Source organism: Xenopus laevis, chromosome 4S (genome assembly GCF_017654675.1).
Source record: "Xenopus laevis strain J_2021 chromosome 4S, Xenopus_laevis_v10.1, whole genome shotgun sequence".
Lineage (NCBI taxonomy): Eukaryota > Metazoa > Chordata > Amphibia > Anura > Pipidae > Xenopus > Xenopus laevis.
This window is the reverse complement of record NC_054378.1, coordinates 16,606,889-16,633,459: the sequence shown is the minus strand read 5'-3', so window position 1 is coordinate 16,633,459 and position 26,571 is coordinate 16,606,889. Positions and strand designations below refer to the sequence as shown.

Here is a 26,571-nt window from a genome sequence, read left to right as displayed (position 1 = left end):
GATCCCTTTATATAGTGATGCCCCACAGTGGCACACAGGTCAGTGCTAACTGGTTGCTATGGGTTACTGCACTGGTGCAAATTTCCCTGGTACAAGGCAATATAAGTACAGGAAATTGAAGGGCAATTAAAGGACAAGTGCACCTAAAAACTAAATGATATGGCAGTTAGCTGGTATGACAGTAACCGAACAGTTAGCACTGATTTGGCTGTTATTGTTGTTAAAGTAACCCAGCCCTGTTATGTAGACCTGGAAAGAGGTGGGAATTATATAACGTGGGTGTAGTTTTAGAAATATCAGGGGTGTGTTAAAGCATGCTGAGGGTTGCAGTTCAGCAACATCTGGGAAACAATTATCCATCGGTCACCGCCCCTACTTATAATGGCAGCACCTGTGGCTTCGCCTTTTTACGAGTCGGCCCACCGGTCCTTGCGTCAGCCAGGGTGTGTGCCCTTAACTATAGGAGCATTTTGACTTTCCCCCTTTTCCACCAGAGGGCAGCAAGGAGCCAAAAACATATAGGGACAACGTTCTCACTTCATGGTCTGGGAGTTGCAGTTCAGAAATAGACAGAATGTTGCAGTTTGCCTCTCCTTACAGTATTTATACAGTATCAAATGCCCTTTGAGCTCAGAAGGATAAAACCCTGCCACAAACACAGACTCCCAGAGAGACGTTGCAAAAAAAAAAAAAAAGAAAAAAAAAAAAAAAAAGAAAAAAGGTGTTTATTTAAAATAACAGTAACCTCTTTATACAAATATATAGATTCCTGGGAGGGAAATGCAGAGAGCAGTGCAAGTGCAAAAATAAATATTTATGACCCCCATTTCACCACATTTTTTTTTATATCTTGTGTTACAAAAATAAGCCTCACTGTGCAGGAGCCTCCCCCCCCCCCTTGAGTTTAGGAAAACATGGCTGCCCCCATCCCCAGGGTATAAGACACATTCCAACAGGGGAATTGCCTGTCACTTTAAATGCAATCTCAGATGATTGGTTTCAGGTTATATCACCCTAGCTTATATACAAAGGCTCCGTAGTATGCTTATAGCACTACAACTCCCAGTATCCTCTGCCAGCCACTTGGGAGTTGCACAACATAGCCTGGAGGACCGGCACTTGCTTCTTAGCAAGATATTCAGCCTACTGTGTACGGTCTAAACTGCTAGGTACTGCTGGGAGTGGTTGGTAACCAATACAACACCTAGTACAAATTTTAGGTGGGATGCTGGGAGTTGTAGTTCTCTTTGGCAGCTTCAATTCCTATCGACTATTGCCCCCTACTCAGGGAGGGTTGGCCCCTCAGTATTAGTACAGTAAGTCTGAGCCTGACCCAACACAAAGAAGACTTTGCACAAATGCAATTAGCTAGCAGAGATATAGCAGGGTGACTGCTACCCAGGATCCTCGGCCAGCACAGCATGTAAACCAGTGAGGTGGGGGACAGGAAAGCGCTAGCTCTTAAGAGCCACAGCCCAGGGCAAGCTGGGAGTTGTAGTCCCACAAGATGTTCTATCCCCAATTTGTGCCATATTTTAAACAAGTGTGCCGTTCCTTTAACTCCATGACCGTTTCAAACTACTACTCCCAGAATCCTCTGCTAGCCAATGGATGGCTGAGGGTTCCAGGAGTACAACAGATTGAAAGCAGCAAGTTTAATATTACAATGCCCTCCCCCCCCCCCCAATTTTCAGGAATTGAAATTGCAAGCTCTTCAGGGCAAAATATAGTGCAACAGCCGGGAACAGAGGGCTTATGCCAAAAACAAATATACAGCATTGTCATGTCCCAGCGACCTGATCATTCAGGGGCCATGTGGTTCCCCAAACTGCTGCACCCCAAAATGGTCCCACCAGAGGAAGGAGACACCTCCTGCCATGACAGTGACCCAAAGTCCTAGGAAGGGGCCCCGGGCTTGGATTAGAGTGTGGAGTCGGAATCGCTGGAGTCCAGGCTGTGCCTCAGTTTGGATCTGCCGAGCTTCTCCCTCTGGATCTGCATGTTGTGGGAGCTTCTCCGCAGAGATTCCAGGGACTGCAGGAAGGACTTTCTGGCTTTCTCCTCTTCTGTGGGGGACACCCCTTCCTCCTCTACCTCCTGGATCTCATCGAAGGTCACCGGCTGGGTCTTGAACCTGCTCTGCCTTGGTCTCCTGAGCTTCCCCTTGCCCTTCAGAGTCCTGGCTTGGATGGGCTGTGGGTATTCCTCTGTCACCCCGCTGAAGTGCGGCATCACTGCCTGGTAAGTGGAGCAGATGGGCAACGACTCTGCCTGTTTGGCCGACATGGTGACCGGTGCCCAGGTAACACCCCAATGATCCCTCTGCTGCCAAGGTGGAGGCACCAGCCGAGGGTTGGCAGTGGATCTTTGGCACCAACGCTGCCCCAGGGATTTAATCATATAAGGAAGCACAGATCCTGCTCCTGGCGGAGAATCCAGAAAGTGGTGCAGAGAGGGAGCAGTAGCAAATAACAGAGGGGTTCAGGGAGAATTAGCAATGTCCAAGTCTTTTTATATAGTGGCCAACCTTCCTCTCTCCCCAGATGTGGCCCCCCAAGCCCTGGAGCTCTATGGTGCAGCTCTCAATGTGCTTCTGTCTGTGAACTGATGCCTCTTCTCTGCTTTATATCCCAGCCACCCCCTCTCATACTTCCAGCCGCCCCCTCCCGCACTCCCAGCTGCTCTCATCAGCACACACTCCATGGAAAGGCTGGGAGTTTGCAGACGCTTCCCTGGACGAATTTCATAAACCCTTTCAGTGCCAAAGAAAATACCCATGGGGGTATCAAATGTCTTAATCATTACAAGAAGCAAATATTGCACAAAAGGTAACACGTGTTGTATAGGGAATAGGCACGGCTGCCCTTTAACTACAACTCCCAGCACCCACCAAAACTCATTTAAAGGCCCCCAGCGTTTTTTTTGTTTGTTTGTTGTTGTTATCTTGTCTTTGAGAGTTAGAGAAGATGTGCCTTGTCAATATCCATGAATTTACCTGCTGTATGGAAATATTAATAGAGGATTTGGGGAGTTGTAGTTCAGTGTTAAACTCCACCTAGGGCTGCTTTATATCAGCCAGGTGCTCCATTCTACTTCATTCATCTAAATAAAGCGCTTTCTTACACCTGAGAAGTGGAAGGTCTGGACTGGGATTCCAAATAGGCCCTGGCATTTCTGCTACACAGAGACCCAATAAATGACTGTGGCCTCTTACACCTACTCCTCTGGCATTTGCCACAAGCCACAGATTGCCAGTCGACATCCCACCCGTTTACTGCTGGACACACAGAAAATCCACAAGCTGATTGGTTAATTACAAGTAATTGAGATGCCAGGTGCATGGCTACATGGGAACAGTGCAGTCTGCAGCACATAAACACGTTAGGGACTTTGGTTGGAGAGACTTAAGGCAAATTTTTCAGGTATTATCAACCCGGGCTGGGTTAATCAGTGGATTGATTTTAAGACACATGCAAGTGGTGGAACTGGAAGGGATATGCTGATAGGGGTGCAGGAGTGGAGGGGTGCAGGTGTGGTGGGGTCCAGGGGTGAAGGGTTGCAGGAGTGGTGGGTGGAGGGGTACAGGGGGGGTATTCAACAGAACCCCTCCCCCAACTGTTCTGGCCCAACTGTGCCCATCCTAAACAGATTGGATCCATTGTTCCTGCAGTTGAAAGATGAAAAAGCAGATATTATTTCAGACACAGAGTTGGGGGGGGGGGTCTGTAAATGTCCCCTGAAAGAATAAATGTAACACTGCTTCCCCCTCCAACGCAATTCTCTTTGCTAAAGTCATAGTCACCCGCCATTACTGCTCCCTCTGTATAACACAAATCTATCTATAATACACAGCCCAGTGCAGAGGCGTAACTACATATCACTGGGCCCCACAGCAAATTATTTTTCATGCTCCCAAAATATTTAGTAGTTTTACCAATATTTATTGAAACTGTATATTAATTACGGCTTCATGGGGCCCCTATACCTCCTGGGCCCCCCTGAAGCCACAGAGTCTGCTTCCTCTATAGTTATAATGTAGTCACTGTGCTCCACAACCCCCTGTTATGTTACCTCTCTCCCTATATAACACACACTCACTTCACCCATCTGTATAACACAAGTCTCTGTATAATAAACATTCTTATGTCCCCTATGGGTATAAAAATCAACTTTCTGTACCTCTCTCAAGTCTCTGTACCTGTCTCTCTCTCTGCATAATGATGCCCAATTATCCCCTTCTCTCTGCATAATACACAACTCTTTATCTCTGTAGAATTACACAGCTCTCTGTACAATACACACATTTCTCTCTGTATAACACACAACTCTTTAAAGGGGTGGTTCATCCTTTTAGTGTGGCCAATTCTAAGCAACTTTTCAATTGGTCTTCATTATTTATATTCTTTAGTTTTTGAATTATTTATCAGGGGAACCCACACTGGCATCCTGTGATTCTATAGAACTCATACATTTAATTATTTACCCTTTAATCTCAATACAGAAGGAGCACAATACAGAGGGAGCAGCAGCTGGAGAGACACCTGGGGAGGGAGAAGTGGAAAGCCTCTAGATTTCTGCACAGAGCTGACGGTGAGCATTGAACTCCTACTGGGTTGAGCCCGTCACCCACATTCCCAGACAGCCTATAGTGCAGAATGCATGCAGGTCCCTGAGTGGCAGATCCTGTGTGCACATTAAACACACACTCAGTCATCCAAAATGCTCTATATTGGAAGCCCAAGACATTAACACAATTCAGCTGGAAGTTGTGCAACTGTATGAGCAGATCAATACATGTGTGTGTGTAGCCGAGTCTATAGAATGCCAAGCAAATTATATATATCTATAAAGTAACTGTCAAAAGGGCAAACTGTAGCCCCCCCCTTATTAATGATCAACATAATTCCTTCCCCTCGCTTTGTGCCAAAATGCTGCAATGTCAGCCGGTGACGTATTTGGCTGTTCCCAAACTTTACCTTGCGCCAAATGGAATTCTTTCTCCTTAAAGGGACAGGGAAGCTGATTGGGTGCCAAGATCAACGTGAGCACAGGCTTAAAACTCTGATTGGACAAGGAGCAATGGCAAAACAAATGATGGTGCCAATGAAGGTGCCAAGGTGAGTTTGGGGCAATCCTGTAATTTCTAAGGTATTTCTAAGGTATTTTAAACATTTTCGCATGGGGCGTGCGTAGAAAGTGCAAGAATGTCATGGATTAGATTGTAAGCTCCACTGGGGCAAGCACCACTGATGACAATGATGTATAATCTCTGTAAAGCACTGCAGAATATGTCAGTCCTATATAAATAGAAAAGCTGAGTGGTATATTTTTAAAATGCTAAATTCCCCCCCCCCCAACTTGCCTTTGTCAGGTCCATGGCACCACACATAGAAAGCACCTGGGTGCATAGGAACAACCACAACAGTAAAGGGGGTGTTTAATGGCAATTGTATATGGGGGTTCAGCGCAGTGTTAAACATATCAAACCCATTGCTTAAAATGGTACTGGGGGCAAGATATCCCACCCTATGCGACATGGGGGTGAAGCAATCACAGAGGTGTTTGCTATGTAGATGCACTGCATTGAGCTAAATGACTGTAAGCTCTTAGGGCAAGGCCCTCTTCCCCTCATGCATCAGTTATAGGTTGGTTTTTATATCATTCTCTATGTTTAGTGATCTTACCCATTTATTGTACAGTGCTGAGGAATATGTTGGTGCCTCATAAATACATGTTAATGATAATGCTTCATGTGGGTATAAGCAACGGACCCCTGCAGCTGGGACAGTGCGAGTGCAGCAGGAGCAGAGTAAGGTCAGTGTATGAGTAACAGAGCGTCAGCTCCCGTACATACGCCTCTGCTGAAACAAGTGAAATCCCCGACCAATCCCTGTGCCTACAATTAGAGTGTGACTGCATCGTGTTGGCGTGTCTGTCACTTACTGAGACCCCCTGTTGGCCTCGTCACAACCAACTGGGCAGAGGGCCGGGATTATATTCTGTGCTCAGTTGTCCAGGGTCAGGCTTGGGGGTCCAGGACCAAATGGACCCCAACTTTAAGGGCCACTCCTCCTACCCCTGTTACAAACTCCCTGTGCATGTCTGTTCACCTACCCAATGTACCACCCACCATCCGTATGTTGATATAATGGTTCTCTCTATGGGAAAGTCTCGCTCAGGGTGGGATATATCGTCACCTGCCTGTTCAGAGTCTCTTTCCCAAACCAAGTTGCCCCTCCCTTTGCTGCTATAACTGCCCCGGTGCTTCTGGGAAGAATCCCACTAGATGTAGGAACATTGCTGCTGGGAGTTGTTGCTGGGAGTTGCTCCCATTCAGCCACAAGACTTTGTGCCCTAATGTTAATTAAAGGGGAAACAGCATAAAAAAGGGATGCCATAACAGCCAATCACGTGTTTGTTTTAAAGCAGCTGACCTGCTTATAGGTTGCTATGGGTTACTAGACCCTGTAGCAAACTTGGTACTTGTTATTGCATTAAACCATATGGCTCTCATTTATTTCTCTTCCCATTTCCAGTTTGATTGTGGCTGTCAGCCTTGCGCTGGCACAGAGGCCAATGAACTCTCTTGATTGGCTGCCAGTTCTTTTCATCTATTCATTACCTAACCACTCGCAGTTCTGAAAGGGCACTTTTTTCCATTTCGCCAGACTTTTCCAGCAGTGATGTCAGTCTGCTGCTACTTATCACAAGACACCAGTGTGTTCTTATGTCAGCAGGAACAGTTATATAAATATATGTATAATATAGTCATTTCTATATTGCACAAGTTTGCCTTCAGGCTGCACAATGTAATAGCATGCCAGTGTTGGTGTTTTCCTTTGTGCTAAGCACAATTAAGCAGTTTGCTCATAGCCCCTACATAGAGATACCATAAAACTATGGCAGCATAGGTATTCTTCTGTACTAAGCACAATTCAGCACGAAAAGCCCCCTAAGTTTGCTCATAGTCTGTACAGAGGGATACCTTTAAACTATGGCTGCATAGGTATTCCCCTGAACTAAGCACAATTCAGCAGGAACAGCCCCCTAAGTTTGCTCATAGTCTGTACAGAGAGATACCTTAAAACTATGGCAGCATAGGTATTCTTCTGTACTAAGCACAATTCAGCAGGAACAGCCCCCTAACTTTGCTCATAGCCTGTAAAGAGAGATACCATAAAACTATGGCACTGTCACTGTATATACAGTTCTCCACGACTGGCTGTGATTGGTGCCTCTCCACACACCTCACTACACACCTCTCCCCAGAAATCACACACAAACACACATACAATAAGGCTTTCTTTCTCCTTTCTCTATAGCTCTTTCATTTACTCACAGACTGGAGAGAAAAAGTTAGGTCAAAAGCTGAATACCCCTCATAAATGTATATACTGTATGTGTTTCTATGGGTGCTTTTGTTCTGTTGGGCTCTGAATCTGCTTTCATAGGTCTATGAAATAAAGGAATGAAGTGGCTGAGTCTGGCATAACATCTGCCAGTTATGGGCATGGAGGTAGGCACAGTGCAGGCTGAGCTGCTGTAGATATTTAGGGTACAATTAGCTCATCCCTCTCTGGGATTCACCGGGGGTTGCTCCTGGGGGCACAGTATGGGCAGTGATTACCTGCTGATGCCCTGGTATGGGCCCATACTCTATCTATAAACAGCAGCAACTCCTCGCTCATTTCCTCTACATTCCTCTGACTACTAAATATATCCTACTCATCAGGTGCAGCCTGCATACTGGGCCTAACCATGCGTTGGGTGGGTGGGGGGAAATATTCCATTCTACCCCGTGTAATCTTAATTAAATCATGATACCCATGTCTGTCATAAGGGCAGCTGCTGCAATGCCTCTTGGGAAGCTGAGCTGTCAATTACTATGAAGTCATGTTGCATTCTGGGGTGAGAAGTAATACAGTACGTCAGAACTGTGGCTGTCATCTCTGATACTTAATGGACTATTGCTGTATAACCTTTTAATTGCTGCTGTGGGGTGAGCTTTGTAACCCCCCCAAGTTGGTGACCTATGAACAGGGCAGCCATCAGAGGGGGACAGGGGGGAGAGTTGTAGGGGGCCCGAGGGTATGCTGCTGAGAGCTGCTGACTTCAGGAAGGCATGGACGTTTAAGGGGCCCTGGCCACCAATTTTCTTATAATGTGGGGGGAGGGGCCTTGCCAACAATTTTTTTCTCATGTGGGGTCCTAGCCACCAATATTTTTTAATGGGTGGGCCCTGACCACCAATATCTTTTTATTTTTTATTAATATGTGGGAACCCTAGCCACCAATATTTTTTTTGGGCCCTGCGATTTCTGATGTCGGTCCTGCCTATGAACACACAGTTCAACTATACACCAGTAAAGTCACATATTGCAACCACACCAGTTTATTAGGTTAACTGATTCTCCAGAGCACTTAAACCTAATTGCTGATTGGCTGTTGACTGCCGGTAGAGGGGAACTGAGTTTGCACATCCTTTGATGTGACTATCCTCCATCTTACCCTACTGCCACCAGTTTGTCTTAGGGCAGTGCTGTCCAACTTTCGTGGTCCTGAGGGCCGAAATTTTTCCGGCCTACATAGTGGAGGGCCGATAATGGAAGCCAGTGTTGACCACTCCCTGTTTTTTAAACCACACCCACTTTAAACCACACCCATGTTACCACAAGATCATGTCCACATTAATTGTGCTAACACACCAAAAAACCAAATGGTTGGTGCTCACTGCAGGGATATCACTTATCACTCATATGTGAAAAAAGTTGTCATATTAAGATATACCCTTAAATCCATATGCCTCCTCTTCCCCTTAGATAATACAGCACCCCCAGCACATGATTAAACACCTTAGGGGCCCCTAAAAATAATTAATTTTCAAAAGCTAACAAACTCCCAGAACAAATACCAGGCTTATGTATCACAGTCAGAGCAGGGCACAAACAGGGAGCATATGGAAGGCAGAACAGAGCAAGAGACAGGGAAATCCATCAGTACCACTACATACAGTGACACAGTGCTGGTGCTCCATTAGCATTTTGTATAAAGTGTAAACAGGAGAACAATGTGGGCAGTTTCAGTCTGGGTCTCAGGTGTGAACAGTAAAGGGGATTAGTCTGAATTTGAGGTTTTGGCAGCCAAGTTTGGGAGTTTTACTTTGAAAGCAGCAAGTAAGTTGCAGGTAAAACTTAGTCCCTTTGTAAAATGTATAATGAAGCAAATTGAATTCTTAATGAATCAGATGAAAATTAAGCGTAGGACTGGCCAGATATGGGATGACTTTGACGTAGTTGGCCACAACTTTCCCTTGTTTGTTATAGTTATACAGGAGCAGTGACCAGCTCCATGTTGTAGCTCCCACCCTTCCCAACTATAGTCAGGTGATCCCACTAGGGATGTAGCGAACGTCGGAAAAAAAGTTTGCGAACATATTCGCGAACTTGCGCAAAAATGCGAGCGGTTCGCGAACGGTTCGCGAACCCCATAGACTTCAATGGGAAGGCGAACTTTAACATCTAGAAAAGACATTTCTGGCCAGAAAAATGATTTTAAAGTTGTTTAAAGGGTGCAACGACCTGGACAGTGGCATGCCAGAGGGGGATCAAGGGCAAAAATGTATCTGAAAAATCTGCCTGTGTGTGCTTGGAAGAGATAGTGTAGGGGGAGAGCTGTTAGTGATTTCAGGGACAGATGATAGTAAGCTTGCTGGCTAGTAATCTGCTTGATACTGCTCTGTATTGGAGGGACAGAAGTCTGCAGGGATTTGAGGGACATTTTAGCTTAGGTAGCTTTGCTGGCTAGTAATCTACTGTTCTCTTTAAACAACTGCCATACGTTGACCTTGTAGGCATTGTTTGCCCAGTTTTTTTGGACGCAGCCACTGAAGCACAGTTGCCAGAAAAAATATGCCATATAAATGCTGAAAATAGTAATTTTTTTGGTCGCAGCCACTGAAGCACAGTTGCCAGAAAAATTATGCCATATAAATGCTGAAAATATAAATTTTTTTGGTTGCAGCCACTGAAGCACAGAGGCCAGAAAAATTATGCCATATAAATGCTGAAAATATAAATTTTTTTGGTTGCAGCCACTGAAGCACAGAGGCCAGAAAAATTATGCCATATAAATGCAGAAAATATGCATTTTTTTGGTCGCAGCCACTGAAGCACAGTTGCCAGAAAAATTATGCCATATAAATGCAGAAAATATGCATTTTTTTGGACGCAGCCACTGAAGCACAGTTGCCAGAAAAAATATGCCATATAAATGCTGAAAATAGTCATTTTTTGCCATACGTTGACCTTGTAGACATTGTTTGCCCAGTTTTTTTGGTTGCAGCCACTGAAGCACAGAGGCCAGAAAAAATTAAACCAGTAGGGTTTGCACCCTAGTTTGTAACGGTGGCGGAGGGAGGAGGAGGACGCTAAAGGACAGCTGTGTGTGGAGTCATGAGGCTTGAAGAGAAGGACAGCTGCATAGAAGTCAGAACAAGTCTTCCGGCGTGCAGTAACCCTCCGAGATCCACCCCTCATTCATTTTAATAAAGGTCAGGTAATCGACACTTTTGTGACCTAGGCGAGTTCTCTTCTCAGTTACAATCCCTCCTGCTGCACTGAAGGTCCTTTCTGAGAGCACACTTGAGGCTGGGCAAGACAAGAGGTTCATGGCAAATTGTGACAGCTCTGGCCACAGATCAAGCCTGCGCACCCAGTAGTCCAGGGGTTCATCGCTCCTCAGAGTGTCGATATCTGCAGTTAATGCCAGGTAGTCCGCTACCTGCCGGTCGAGGCGTTCTTTGAGGGTGGATCCAGAAGGGTTGTGGCGCTGCCTTGGACAGAAAAACATTTGCATGTCTGACGTTACAGACTGGCCAAAGGGCTTTGTCCTTGCAGGTGTGCTCGTGGCAGGATTACTGGCACCTCTGCCCCTGGAATGTTGATGAGTTCCTGAAGTGACATCACCCTTAAAAGCATTGTACAACATGTTTTGCAGGCTGGTTTGTAAATGCCGCATCTTTTCGGACTTGTGGTATGTTGGTAACATTTCTGACACTTTATGCTTGTACCGAGGGTCTAGTAGCGTTGCGACCCAGTACAGGTCCTTCTCCTTAAGCCTCTTGATACGGGGGTCCTTCAACAGGCATGACAGCATGAAAGACCCCATTCTCACAAGGTTGGATGCAGAGCTATCCATCTCCGCTTCCTCATTATCAAGGACTGCATCATCCACGGTCTCCTCCCCCCAGCCACGTACAAGACCAGGGGTCCCCAAAAGGTCACCACTAGCCCCCTGGGAAGCCTGCTCCTGTTGGTCCTCCTCCTCCTCCTCCACAAAGCCACCTTCCTCCTCTGACTCCACTTCTGGCACCTCTCCCTGCGTTGCAGCAGGTGCCTGGGTTCGTTCTGGTGATTCCGACCAGAAATCGTGCGCTTCCAGCTCCTCGTCACGCTGGTCTACAGCCTCATCTGTCACTCGTCGCACGGCACGCTCCAGGAAGAAAGCGAAGGGTATTAGGTCGCTGATGGTGCCTTCGGTGCGACTGACCATATTTGTCACCTCTTCAAAAGGTCGCATGAGCCTGCAGGCATCGCGCATAAGCACCCAGTAACGGGGGAAAAAAATCCCCAGCTGTGCAGATCCAGTCCTACCACCCAGTTCAAAAAGGTACTCGTTGACGGCCCTTTGTTGTTGCAGCAGACGTTCCAACATAAGGAGCGTTGAATTCCAGCGAGTCTGGCTGTCAGAAATCAAACGCCTGACTGGCATGTTGTAGCGCTGCTGAATGTCAGCAAGGCGTGCCATGGCTGTGTAGGAACGTCTGAAATGGGCCGACACCTTTCTGGACTGGGTGAGAACGTCCTGGAATCCTGGGTACTTGGAGACAAAACGTTGGACTATTAAATTTAACACATGTGCCATGCAGGGCACATGTGTTAAATTGCCTAGTCTCAACGCTGCCAACAGATTGCTTCCATTGTCACACACCACTTTTGCGATCTGCAGTTGGTGTGGGGTCAGCCACCGATCGGCCTGTGACTGCAGAGATGACAGGAGTACAGATCCGGTATGGTTTTTGCTTTCCAGGCACGTCATCCCCAAGACAGCGTGACAACGGCGTACCTGGCACGTCGAATAGCCTAGGGGGAGCTGGGGGTGCACAGGTGTGGAGGAGGAGAAGGAGGACCCAGCAGCAGAGTAAGAAGAAGAAGAAGACGAGGTAGAGAGCGATGGAGGAGTAGAGGTGGTGGCAGAACCGCGTGCAATCCGTGGCGGTGACACCAACTCCACTGTTGTTGTTGAGCTACCCATTCCCTGCTTCCCAGCCATTACCAAGTTCACCCAGTGGGCAGTGTAGGTGACATACCTGCCCTGACCATGCTTGGAGGACCATGCGTCAGTAGTCATATGGACCTTTGGCCCAACACTAAGTGACAGAGATGCGGTAACTTGGCTCTGCACATGTTGGTACAGGTGTGGTATTCCCTTTTTAGAAAAAAAATTGCGGCTGGGTACCTTCCACTGCGGTGTCCCAATTGCTACAAATTTGCGGAAGGCCTCAGAGTCCACCAGCTGGTATGGTAAAAGCTGGCGGGCTAAGAGTGCAGACAAGCCAGCTGTCAGACGCCGGGCAAGGGGGTGACAGTCAGACATTGGCTTCTTACGCTCAAACATGGCCTTCACAGAAACTTGGCTGGTGGCAGATGACTGGGAATGGGAACAGGTGGTCAAGGTGGAAGGCGGAGTGGAGGGTGGTTCAGACGGGTCAAGGAGAGCAGAGGTAGAGCAGTAAGATGCTGGACCAGAAGGAGTGTGGCTTTTAGTTTGCCTGTTGCCTTTGAGGTGTTGCTCCCAAAGTGCTTTGTGCTTGCCGCTCATGTGCCTTCGCATAGAAGTTGTACCTATGTGGCTGTTGGGCTTACCAAGGCTCAGTTTCTGACTGCACTCATTGCAAATTACAATGCTTTTGTCAGAGGCACACACATTAAAAAAATCCCACACTGCTGACTTTTTGGAAGTGTGCGATCTGGCGGTAACAGTAGAAGTTGGCGGAGTTGGCGGTATTGGCGGCAATGGCGGGTGCGTTGGCCGGCTGAACACAGGTGCCGATACATGTTGTTGCCCTGCTGATCCCTGCGGGCTGTCCTCCCTGCTTCTTCTAAGTCTTATTCTCCTACTGCCTCTCTGACTCTCCGTCTCTCCATCTGAACTACCCTCCTCTTGCTCTCTTCTACTAGGCACCCACAAAACATCAATCTCCTCATCATCATTCTCCTCAGATGCATCAATTTCTTCTGACACATCACAGAAGGAAGCAGCAGCGGGGACCTCCTCCTCATCACTCATTATGTCCATCTCTATCGTGTTCTCTGCCAGAATTAAATCTGGTGTAAGGTCCTCATCTCCTTCATCTTCTTCTGGCAATAATGGTTGCGCATTACTCAGTTCAAGAAACTCATTGGAAAATAACTCCTCTGACCCCAGTGAAGAAGGGGCACCGGTGGTGGAGGAAGTGTTACGTGGGGTGGCCATAGCAGTGGAGGATGAGGAGGATGTTGTGGTAAAGTTAGAAACGGTAGAGGATGGGGTGTGCTGTGTAAGCCAGTCAACTACCTCTTCAGCATTTTGGGAGTTCAGGGTCATTGGCTTTTTAAAACTGGGAAATTTGCTAGGGCCACAGGATTGCATAGCAGCACGGCCCCTAGCACGGCCTCTGCGTGGCGGCCTGCCTTTGCCTGGCATTATTTTTAAAAAAACAACAACAACAACAAAAACTCAGTTGGTTTTTCTGGAAACGATAATACACACAGCTAGATGGCGGGTTGAAGAAAACACTGTGCAAATAATGCCTACAAAGTCAACGTATACACTACTACAGCGGTGGATACGGATTACGTAAAATATATGAATGCTGCTTGAAAAAAAGTAACTCAAGTGGTTTTTCTAGAGACGATAATATTATCAATATTTAGACAAAATGTGAACAAGGTCACACAGCTCGATGGCGGGTTGAAGAAAACAGTGTGCAAATAATGCCTACAAGGTCAACGTATACACTACTACAGCGGTGGATACGGATTACGTAAAATATATGAATGCTGCTTGAAAAAAAGTAACTCAAGTGGTTTTTCTAGAGACGATAATATTATCAATATTTAGACAAAATGTGAACAAGCTCACACAGCTCGATGGCGGGTTGAAGAAAACAGTGTGCAAATAATGCCTACAAGGTCAACGTATACACTACTACAGCGGTGGATACGGATTACGTAAAATATATGAATGCTGCTTGAAAAAAAGTAACTCAAGTGGTTTTTCTAGAGACGATAATATTATCAATATTTAGACAAAATGTGAACAAGCTCACACAGCTCGATGGCGGGTTGAAGAAAACAGTGTGCAAATAATGCCTACAAGGTCAACGTATACACTACTACAGCGGTGGATACGGATTACGTAAAATATATGAATGCTGCTTGAAAAAAAGTAACTCAAGTGGTTTTTCTAGAGACGATAATATTATCAATATTTAGACAAAATGTGAACAAGCTCACACAGCTCGATGGCGGGTTGAAGAAAACACTGTGCAAATAATGCCTACAAGGCCAACGTATACACTACTACAGCGGTGGATACGGATTACGTAAAATATATGAATGCTGCTTGAAAAAAGTGACTCCGGTGTTTTTTCTGGAGACGGTAATATTATGGATATTTAGACAGAATGGGAACAAGGTCACACAGCTCGATGGCGGGTTGAAGAAAACAGTGTGCAAATAATGCCTACAAGGCCAACGTATACACTACTACAGCGGTGGATACGGATTACGTAAAATATATGAATGCTGCTTGAAAAAAGTGACTCCGGTGTTTTTTCTGGAGACGGTAATATTATGGATATTTAGACAGAATGGGAACAAGGTCACACAGCTCGATGGCGGGTTGAAGAAAACAGTGTGCAAATAATGCCTACAAGGCCAACGTATACACTACTACAGCGGTGGATACGGATTACGTAAAATATATGAATGCTGCTTGAAAAAAGTGACTCCGGTGTTTTTTCTGGAGACGGTAATATTATGGATATTTAGACAGAATGGGAACAAGGTCACACAGCTCGATGGCGGGTTGAAGAAAACAGTGTGCAAATAATGCCTACAAGGCCAACGTATACACTACTACAGCGGTGGATACGGATTACGTAAAATATATTATGGCTGCTTGAAAAAAGTGACTCCGGTGTTTTTTCTGGAGACGGTAATATTATGGATATTTAGACAGAATGTGAACAAGGTCACACAGCTCGATGGCGGGTTGAAGAAAACAGTGTGCAAATAATGCCTACAGGGCAAATAATGCCTAAAAGGTCAACTTATACACTACTACAGCGGTAGTAAAATAAAAAAAAGTAAAATAAAAAAAAAATGAATATTAAAAAAAAAAAATTAAAGTTGGTGCTGCTGAACTACTAGGAGCAGCAGATTAGCACACCAGTCCCACTCCCCAACACTGCTAGACTAATAGCACTGGGCTCTTATAGTAGTAGTAGTAGTAGTAGTAGTAAAACAACAAAAAAATAAATAAAAGCAGTCCTTACAAGGACTACTGTTATTGCAGCAGTCAGCAGATGAGATCAGAAGCAGGACAGCTGCCCACTGCAGCTACATACAGAGCACTGCAGTAGAAGGTAGATTACTAGCCAGCAAAGCTACCTAAGCTTAAATGTCCCTCAAACCCCTGCAGACTTCTGTCCCTCCAATAACAGAGCAGTATCAAAACGATTACTAGCCAGCAAACTTTCAACTGTCCCTGAAATCACTAACAGGCAGCAGCTCTCTCCCTACACTATCTCTTCAGCACACACAGGCAGAGTGAAAAAACGCTGCAGGGCTTCGGTTTTTATAGGGAAGGGGAGTGGTCCAGGGGAGAGCTTCCTGATTGGCTGCCATGTACCTGCTGGTCTGGGGTGAGAGGGCAAAAAAAAGCGCCAACAATGGCGAACCCAAAATGGCGAACGTCGCGCGACGTTCGCGAACTTCCGGCGAGCGCGAACACCCGATGTTCGCGCGAACAAGTTCGCCGGCGAACAGTTCGCGACATCTCTAGATCCCACTGGTGTCTAAAAAAAGGGCAGCCAAGTTTGGGAGTTTTACTTTGAAAGCAGCTTGTAAGTTGCAGGTAAAACTTAGTCCCTTTGTAAAATGTATAATTAAGCAATAGAATTCTTAATGAATCAGATAAAATTGAGTGTAGGACTGGCCAGATATGGGATGACTGTGACGTAGTTGGCCAGCTTAAATATATTGCAATATATGGACAAACAATCCCTGTGTTGTTTAAAGGGTAAGGCATTTTTCAGTAGCAGTATGCACAAAATGTCTCTGTCTTAAATATATTGATAATGGGTTGAGTGCAGGGGACCTCTTGTATTTTTCTATATGTGTCTATTTTGTGATCACACCCTCATTGCACCCTCACCTAATGGTTTTAAAAATTAGTGGTGAGCACAACTTTCCCTTGTTTACCTATTAAATCTTACACATGGTAAGCAAACACAGCAGGTAGGTGGGGGGCCACAGAAGTTGGATAGCCCTGTTTTAGGGCTTGCTTTTTGCCTTCATTCTGCCTTCATCATTCCATTTTGTTCTAGTGAATCCATCTTTATTTTCTGTTTCGATCGTGCCTTAAATTCTACATCTTGTCTTACAGCCTCTATTTTACCTTCGGTTTCCATCTCCATGGTGTCCTACTGCCTCCATCTTCTCCTACTGCCTCCTTCTTGCTATAGTGTTTCATATTGTTTTAATGTCTTCATCTTTTCCTACTGACTCCATCTAGCTTTAGTTTCACCAGCTTGTTCTACTGACTCCTCTTTACCTTACTGTCTCCTTCTTGGCCTACTGACTCCATCTTGTGATACTGCCTTCTTACTTTACTGTCACATATAGTTTTGTCTTTATCGTGTCCAACCAACTCCTTCTTGCCCTACTGCCACCAACTTGTTCTACAGTCTTCACATTTCCCTACTGTCTACAGCATGCCTTAATGGCTTCATCTTGCCCTACTGCCTCTTGTACTTTGCTTAAATGCCTTCATTGTATCCTATTGACTTAATGCCTTCAATGTGTCCCACTGTCTCCATCTTGCCATAAATTCTTGTCCATAAGCCTCAATTTTACCCTGTTTACATCTTCATGGTGTCCTACTGACTCAACCTTGTCCTTCTGCATCCTTCTTGTCCTACTGACACCAACTTTCCTTATTGTCTCCATCTTGCCCTGTCACCAGTTTATTCTACAGTCTCCACATTTCCCTACTGTCTCCATCTTGCCTTAATGCCTTCACTGTGATCTACTGACTCCATCTTGTCCTACTGTCACCATCTTTTCCTTTATGTCTCCATCCTATACTATGGAAGATGAAGAGCAGATAACATACCTACCTGGTTCGACATATCAAGTTATATTTCCTTTTCTCTACATAAAATGAAACAAAATTCTAGAAGATCAATTTACCATTTCACTTCAATGGGGGGGATCTATCTTTCAGGCTCCAGAAAGCAGATCTCTCTGTAGAACTACATGGCGGTGCAGTTTATTGTCCCGTCCTGTGCACTTCCTATTGCTAAAGATCCTCCCGATCCTTTTTTGAGCACAAATCCAATCCCAGCGCCCACAGCCCTGCTAAGCAACATAGTCAGCACATCCAATGTTTGTTTATTATTAAAATGTTTGCAACCCCGTCCACAGCCAAAATCCTTGGGGGGGATCCAATGACAGTTTTGTTTGTTTTAACCAAGTTCTAACACACTTAGCTGAAAGCACTTGATGATTTTGGGAGAAGCAGCCTGCTCTTATACAGCCTTTACTGCCCCCAGGAGACAGGTTGGTGCCTTCTCCCATAGGGAATAATGAGCAGGCATCCAGTGCTCCTTGGGCCCCAAAATATACCACTTTGAACAAATATTAGGTTCCGGGAATGGGTCGGCTGAATTATCTAAAAATACAATTTTAATGCTGTCAACTGAATGGTCGGAAAAAACGATGTGCTCCCCTGAGCACTTTTGCAATTATTTTTTTTAATGCAGGGTGGCTTGAGCGACTGTGGATAAGTTCTACAGCAATGCAAGGAACAGAAGCCCCGGAGAATAAAATGTGGTTCCTTGGACAAGTGAATTCTGCATCTGATTTAGCGCCCGCCTCGCTGAGACAACTGCCACCTGTTATTTTCTGCCAGCTCCGTATTTATGCTCTGTGACCTGCTCCAGCTGGCGACGGCCTGCAACGTCGAGATGAATGATTCATTGAAATGACAAGATGTGAATGTAAACAAATACCACTCAAATGATCAACGCCATTCCGTATTGGGCAACAGAACCGGTTGCTGCAGGGTTTGTTGGCATCTCGCTCCTACCTGGGGTTTGGGGGGGACATATGTTGGCGTTATGCTACATCCGTGTAGCAGTCTGTCTGTCTGGACCCTAAGTATATTTTGGTGGTTTAAGAAACAGTGACGCTGGCTGTACTGAAATGAAAGCTGACATTGTGCCAGTCTATGCGTAACACCACCTACTACTCAATGCCCGGTTAGGTTACTGTAATCTACTACAGAGAGGAACAACAGGAAGTATTGAGTACAAACAAATTGCTTCCTTGTAGCTGGACCCAAAGAAAACATTAGGGGAAAATTGCCACATGAAACAAAAAAAAAACAGCAGCAACAGTCACGTCATACTTACGTCTGACCTAAGGGAACTTGGAAAAGTGCAGGATATTAATAGTCAGTAAAAAGGAGCCATTAAAGGAGAACTTAAACCTAATCATTATTAGGGGTAGAAATGCTGTATATTATATATTCTGATCTCCTTGTACCAGCCCAAAGGTTCAGCAGCCCCATAACAGTTCTGATCCAGGCCTTCAACGTTCCCCCAGCAGCTCCCCATCTTGGATCTTGTTAGGCATCTTTTGAGTGTCAGTGGCACTGCACATGCTCAGTGGGCTCTGGGCTGTTGCTGGGAAGCTGAGTTTAGGGAGCTTGGGAAATCAGCAGAAAGTGAGGTGCATCTGCAATATAAGCTGATGCTACAGGGTTGATTGTTAAATTCTGATGCAGACTGCACTGATTTCTGAACTGCCATGTAATGTGACTCTCAATTGGATCCCTACAGAAAAGAAGATCAGGAGCTACTGGTGGGATTTTCAGATTCTCAGATTTTCCCTGCTAAATGGCTGTGGGGACCTTGGGCTGGTACAGAAGTCCGAATTTTTTGTAGCGTTCTCCTTTAAGGGAAGTGTAGCTTCCCTGTACAATGAATTATAGGACCTTGGACATTTAAAGACTAGCTCCTACATCATGTCCCCTGGGTCTGCCGTTAGCTGGATCACTTTGCTCAATAATCCTTAGGGATTTGTATTTTCCACAGATTTCTCCAGTCTGTCCGGGAATGTACAGACACTCGCTGGACCCAAACAGACAGATTTAATCTTTTTAGCAATACAGCCAAAGTCTGCTTTCTGTTCATGTCTTTCTGACCAGATGCCTATCTGTAGGAAAGTCCCAGACCCAGTCACTGGGTTGAAGAGGGGTGCCATAGGCATCAGGGGGTGCTTCTCTAACAAGGTAGAGCGATACCAAATCTCTCCCTAACTGGCCTTCATGCTGGCCCCCCTTAGCTCATAACAAGGTTACAGATATATAGAAACATTGGGGTAACAGTCATCCTGCTATAGTTCCAGGGGTACCCAGGAAACAAATAAACACTCACCCCAAATCTCCCCCTAACTGGCCTTCAATGTGTCTTTTTCTATTACCAATGAAAATTCTATAATCAGAACTAAAGCAACTATTGACTTTTCCTTAAGTTAGATACTAATCATGATCTCAGTCTAATGTGGAGGCTCCACCAAAGTTGCATAATGCTAAAAATGTGCTTCTGGGTCTCCTAAGGTCCACCAGGATGCGACTCAACTGAAGTCAACAGGCTCAAATGCAATAATACAGATCCAACACTGGATCTTCCAACTGAATGGCGACAACCATAATTGGGTTAACCTTCTGTGTCACACAACAACCAGTGCCCCGGTCAAAACCCATAATTGAGTAAACGCTTTTAAGAAGATATTCGCTTGGTGGTGCTGTCAACTGGATGTGTAACCTTCTATGTCATCTATGGTCCAACTTTTGTTGTAATGATGACTTCTCCCTAAAGCTTGTGTGGTCTCCTATGGTTCCAAATCCCACAGCACGGCACCCTACATATAGCAGCTATATTTTGGAGAAAAATACTTGACTGTAACAAACTTACCTGTGGGACGGCAGGGACGCCTGCCGCCCCCACGGCGGGGACGCCCGTCACGCCGAGCGGCAGCCGCCGCTTCTAGGCCTCAGGCGCCGGCTCCTTAGGGAGTGCGCGGCGCGCATGCGCCGGTCTTAAAGGCGCAGGCGCGTTCGCGCAGGCGCGCTGACGTCATGGCGCAGACGCGCTGGCGTCATTGCGACGCATGCAATGGCGCCAAAATTTAAAATAAAAAGGCAATGCACAGTGTCTGCATTGCCCAACGTAGGTTCTAGTTTTTCAGTTCCTGGGTGCGATTCTGTTTGATTTCTCCTGACCTTCCGGATAGTCCTGACTCCTGTAATTGATCTCTGCCTGCCCTGACCCTTTGGCTTTCCTCTGACTACGCTTTCTGGATCCCGATTTTGTACTTCGCCCAAGACTGTTACTGACCCGGCCTGTGACCTCGACTACTCTACTTCTTACCGATTCCGTACCTTGTTTCCGATTGGTTTTGACTTGGCCTGTTTCTGGACTTTGATATACATTTACGTAAGGTTCCCTTGCTCGCTCAGAGTTGTAGTCCTCTTAGTCCCCTCACTTTAAGACCTGGCGGCATCCGAGTAGCGGAGGGCTCATCCCGAAGTGAAAGGCGGCGGTTTGAGGCTGAAGCGTGAGCCGAGCCCGGGACATTGGGGTTAACTCTGGGTTGTGGGATACCGAACGTGACATTACGTTGGGCCAAATTAAAAAAAAAGAAAGAAAAACTAAGAAGATGGAGCCAGCTGACGTTACTGCTTCCACCACTCCTTCGGACGCAATCCTGGCAAATCTTCTGCAGAGGCTTGGAGAACAAGAAGACAAGCAAGATTATATTGTCCAATGTCTTCACGGTCTTTCTTCCAGGCTTGATATGATGCAGCAACAGCCTGTTCCTGGTCCGAGTACTGCAACTCCTCTGGCAAGCTCTTCTCTACCTCCACCTACAGGTAGCTCCTTCCATGAGCCCAAGGTTCCTTTTCCTGAGAAGTTTACTGGGGATCGTAGTAAGTTTTTTACGTTTCAAGAAGCCTGTAAGCTACATTTCAGTTTTTTACCTTATTCTTTCCCCACCGAGGAATCTAGGGTAAATTTCGTAGTTACCTTGTTACAGGGCGATGCTCAGCTTTGGGCATTTAGTCTGTCCCAGAGGGATCCAGCCCGTCTCTCTCTCGAAGCTTTCTTTAAAGCCATGGCCGTAATTTACGATGATCCTGATCGTGCCGCCTCTGCTGACGCAGCCATACGTGCTCTTAAACAAGGCAAGAGGCGGGCAGAGGATTATTGTACTGAGTTTCGGCGGTGGGCTGTAGAGACGGGCTGGAATGATACTGCTCTCATGAGCCAATTTAGGGTTGGTCTGGCCGCAGCTATCAAAGATAGTCTTGTTAATTTTCCTACACAGTCCTCCCTGGATTCTCTTATGCATTTGGCTGTTCAGATTGATCGTAGGCATAGAGAGAGACTTCAGGAGGAACAGGTTGCCAATATCTCACCTCCTTCTGTAAATGTTTCCAATATCCCGCAAGTTTTTCCTCAACCCTTTGAAGAACCTATGCAGATTGGTTCTACTCGTCTTTCTTCTGCTGAGAGGGTCCGTAGGAGGAGTAATGGGTTATGTCTGTATTGTGGGGATAAAGGGCATTTTCGCAACACCTGTCCCAAAAGGCCGGGAAACGACAGAGCCTAAGCAGGTCTGGGGAGTCTTGCTTGGGTGATGTCGTTTCTACTCCCCAGTCTTCTCAAATTTTAATTCCGGTCCGTTTGAATTGGGACAGTGGTTGTGTGCAGAGCTCTGCTTTTTTGGATTCGGGGGCTGCGGGTAATTTTTTGGATCTTGGGTTTATTAAGGAACATGGTGTCCCTTGCGAACCACAGGTTCCATCATTCAGGTTGTCTGCCATTGATGGTAGATCTTTGGGTTCTGGGTTAGTTTCTACCAAATCTAAAGTCATCTGTATGTCCATGTCTGATCATTTCGAGTCTCTTTCTTTTTTCGTTACCGAGTGCCCTCAGACTCCAATCATTTTAGGCCTTCCCTGGTTACAGAGTCACAATCCCCAGGTTGATTGGCCTTCTGGTAAGATTTTGAATTGGAGCCCTGCTTGTGAACATTCCTGTATTAAGGTTGGTCAAACTCTGGCTGCAACTTCTTTAAAAGGTCTCCCTCCCTGTTATGCTGCCTTTTCTGATGTTTTTTGTAAAAAAGCAGCTGAGTCTCTACCCCCCCATAGACCTTACGACTGTGCCATTGAATTATTGTCTGGGTCTTCTCCCCCCAAGGGTAGGACATATCCACTTTCTCTTCCCGAGTCCTTGGCCATGGAAGAATATATTAAAGAGAATTTGGAGCGGGGGTTCATTAGACCTTCTTCCTCTCCTGCGGGGGCGGGTTTTTTCTTTGTCAAAAAGAAAGATGGGAGCCTTAGACCCTGTATCGATTATAGAGGGTTAAACAAGATCACGGTCAAGAATCGTTACCCCCTCCCTTTAATCTCCGAACTGTTTGATCGAGTAAAGGGAGCTGTTATTTTTTCCAAGTTAGATTTAAGGGGCGCCTATAATCTAATCAGGATAAGGGAGGGGGATGAGTGGAAGACAGCTTTTAATACCCGGGATGGGCATTATGAATACCTGGTTATGCCCTTTGGTTTATGCAATGCCCCCGCTGTCTTTCAAGAACTAGTCAATGATATCTTCCGTGATCTTTTGGGCCGTTTTGTCGTGGTATATCTAGACGACATTCTCATTTTTTCTTCAAATTTATTTTCTCATCGGGCCCATGTTCGTGAGGTTTTATCTAGGCTAAGGCAAAATCATTTGTATGCAAAACTTGAAAAATGTTTATTTGAGGTTTCTGCTGTACCTTTCCTTGGATACATTATTTCTCAAACAGGTCTTGAGATGGAGCCCGCTAAGGTCCAAGCAATTCAGCAGTGGGCACAACCTCTTTCATTGAAAGCAGTCCAGAGGTTTTTAGGATTCGCTAATTACTACAGACAATTTATTTTAAATTTTTCTAAGTTGGTGGCTCCGATTACTGCCTTAACTAAGAAGGGGGTTGACCCGAGTATTTGGCCTGCTGAGGCGGTTGAGGCTTTTCATCTTTTGAAAGAAGCCTTTATTTCTGCCCCAGTTCTCCGGCACCCTGACTCTTCCTTACCTTTTATTGTTGAGGTAGATGCGTCCGAGATTGGTGCTGGTGCTGTGTTGTCTCAGCGACATCCTGTCTCCGGTAAGATGCATCCTTGTGCTTTTTTTTCAAAGAAATTCTCTTCAGCGGAGGTCAATTATGATATTGGCAACAGGGAATTATTGGCCATTAAATTAGCATTCGAGGAATGGAGACATCTCCTTGAGGGTGCCAAACATACTGTTTCTGTGTTCACTGACCATAAAAACCTATTATACATTGAATCTGCTAGACGGTTAAATCCTCGGCAAGCCAGGTGGTCATTATTTTTCTCACGGTTTAATTTTCTCATCTCCTACAGGCCAGCAGATAAGAATGTAAAAGCAGATGCCCTTTCTAGAAGTTTTGTCTCCAAACCTAGGGAGGATTTGGGGCCAGTCCCTATTGTTCCGAAGGAGGTGATTGTGGCAGCCCTGAGTCCGGATCTCTTTACTTCTTTGTCAAATGCTCAGGTAGATTCTCCTCCTAATATTCCTGTGGGCAAGTTATTTGTTCCGAGTAATTTACGTGAAGCTGTCCTTCACGAATCCCATGATTCCAAAGTGGCTGGTCATCTGGGTTGTGCGAAGACTTGTGAATTATTGTCTCGTACTCTCTGGTGGCCGACTCTAAGACAAGACGTTGCCAAATATATTGATTCATGTCCAATTTGCCAACGTTCTAAGCCTTCTAGATCTTTACCTCAGGGTTTGCTGCAGTCACTTCCTATTCCCGAGAAACCTTGGACTCATATATCCATGGATTTCATTGTGGAATTACCTCCATCTAAGGGTCATACGGTCATCTGGGTAGTAGTGGATCGTTTTAGTAAAATGTCCCATTTTATCCCTCTCCCTACCCTTCCATCTGCCAAGACCCTTGCTGAACTTTTCATTGTCCATATTTTCAAGTTTCACGGGGCTCCTCTTAATATTGTGTCTGATAGGGGGGTTCAATTTGTGTCCAAATTCTGGCGGGCCTTTTGTTCATTAATGGGTACTGATTTGTCTTTCTCTTCCGCATACCATCCTCAGACTAACGGTCAGACTGAGAGGACAAATCAGACCCTGGAACAGTATCTGAGATGTTACGTCTCCTGCAATCAGTCACTTTGGGTTAATTTTCTTCCGTGGGCCGAATTTGCCTATAATAATGCCATTCACTCCTCCACTGGCAGGTCTCCTTTTTTCACTGTTTTTGGTCTCCATCCCAGGGTTTTTTCGTTTTCTGATTCTTGTGACCTTCCTGCCGTCAATTCTATTACTCAGGACTTTTCTAAGGTTTGGCAGGAGGTTCAGAAGTCTTTATCTTCTGCAGTAGCTGCTCAGAAGAGGGCTTCTGATAAACAGCGAAGAGAGTCTCCCGAATATCAGGTTGGTGATCAAGTTTGGCTGTCCTCTAAGAATATTTCTTTGAAAGTCCCTTCGGCCAAACTGGGTCCCAAATTTGTTGGTCCATTTTCTGTATCTAAGATTATTAACCCTTGTACCTTCAGGTTAAATCTTCCTCCCGAACTCAAGATTTTTAATTCCTTTCATGTCTCCCTTTTAAAACCTGCTAGAGTGGTACGTCAGACTTCTCCTCCTCCTCCTGTTTCTGTTGAGGGGCAATCTGAATATTTAGTTCACAAGTTGGTTGATTCTCGTATCTCTAGAGGTAAACTTCAATATCTGGTTCACTGGAAGGGTTATGGTCCCGAGGAAAGGTCTTGGGTTCCTGCCTCGGATGTAAGGGCTGATCGCTTGGTGAGGCAGTTCCACTCTAGGTTTCCCAACAAGTCTAGGGGTCCAGTGGCCCCCTCTGGAGGGGGGGGTAATGTAACAAACTTACCTGTGGGACGGCAGGGACGCCTGCCGCCCCCACGGCGGGGACGCCCGTCACGCCGAGCGGCAGCCGCCGCTTCTAGGCCTCAGGCGCCGGCTCCTTAGGGAGTGCGCGGCGCGCATGCGCCGGTCTTAAAGGCGCAGGCGCGTTCGCGCAGGCGCGCTGACGTCATGGCGCAGACGCGCTGGCGTCATTGCGACGCATGCAATGGCGCCAAAATTTAAAATAAAAAGGCAATGCACAGTGTCTGCATTGCCCAACGTAGGTTCTAGTTTTTCAGTTCCTGGGTGCGATTCTGTTTGATTTCTCCTGACCTTCCGGATAGTCCTGACTCCTGTAATTGATCTCTGCCTGCCCTGACCCTTTGGCTTTCCTCTGACTACGCTTTCTGGATCCCGATTTTGTACTTCGCCCAAGACTGTTACTGACCCGGCCTGTGACCTCGACTACTCTACTTCTTACCGATTCCGTACCTTGTTTCCGATTGGTTTTGACTTGGCCTGTTTCTGGACTTTGATATACATTTACGTAAGGTTCCCTTGCTCGCTCAGAGTTGTAGTCCTCTTAGTCCCCTCACTTTAAGACCTGGCGGCATCCGAGTAGCGGAGGGCTCATCCCGAAGTGAAAGGCGGCGGTTTGAGGCTGAAGCGTGAGCCGAGCCCGGGACATTGGGGTTAACTCTGGGTTGTGGGATACCGAACGTGACATTGACATTTCCAATATCCAAGTTCCAGTGATGGGTTGTGTACACTGTTAGAAGCTTTTGACCCCCCCCCCCCCCGGGGTTTGGTAGAAAAGATGCTTGAGTTATGGAGACCCAGTACCAAGAGTGTTTGCTTTGGGCCAAGTGACATCACATAGCTATGCATTTTGTTGCTAACCCAAAGGCAAGAAATGAAAGATTGTACCTAGGCAGAAAGAAGGAGAAGCTCTGGGCTCAAGGAGTGAGGAGCAGACAGTGTGAGGAACATCTAGGAAATCTAGGACTGGCACATATGAGGCTTTTCTGCTGATGGAAGTTCAGTGGTCAGGGCAATATGGCCTGGTACACAAGTAAATACAGGCATGGAACCTTTTACCAGAATGCTTGGGATCTGGGGGTTTCCGGATAACAGATATTCCTGTAATTTGGATCTTTATATCTTAAGTCTACTAGAAAATCATATAAACATTAAATAAACCGAATAGGCTGGTTCAGCTTCCAATAAAAAATAATTTTATGTTCGTTGGGATCAAGAACAAGCTACTGTTTTATTACAGA

General features: G+C 45.9%; 1 protein-coding gene and 1 long non-coding RNA gene across 2 annotated transcripts; one reads left to right on the top strand and one right to left on the bottom strand.

The window, feature by feature from the left end:
- Positions 1–709: 709 nt before the first annotated feature.
- c11orf96.S (chromosome 11 open reading frame 96 S homeolog) lies at positions 710–2,612 on the bottom strand. Its single transcript, XM_018260286.2, has one exon. The coding sequence runs from the start codon at positions 2,398–2,400 to the stop codon at positions 1,921–1,923; it is 480 nt and encodes a 159-aa protein (XP_018115775.1). The 5' UTR covers positions 2,401–2,612; the 3' UTR covers positions 710–1,920.
- A 1,837-nt stretch (positions 2,613–4,449) lies between these two features.
- LOC108715271 lies at positions 4,450–20,285 on the top strand. Its single transcript, XR_001935479.2, has 3 exons — positions 4,450–4,590; positions 5,009–5,117; positions 18,089–20,285. It is a non-coding gene; the product is annotated as an uncharacterized LOC108715271 (long non-coding RNA).
- Positions 20,286–26,571: the final 6,286 nt, after the last annotated feature.

Bases quoted from the DNA above. Each gene is read 5' to 3' on its own strand.
- c11orf96.S (XM_018260286.2), bottom strand. From the start codon at position 2,400: ATGATTAAATCCCTGGGGCAGCGTTGGTGCCAAAGATCCACTGCCAAC.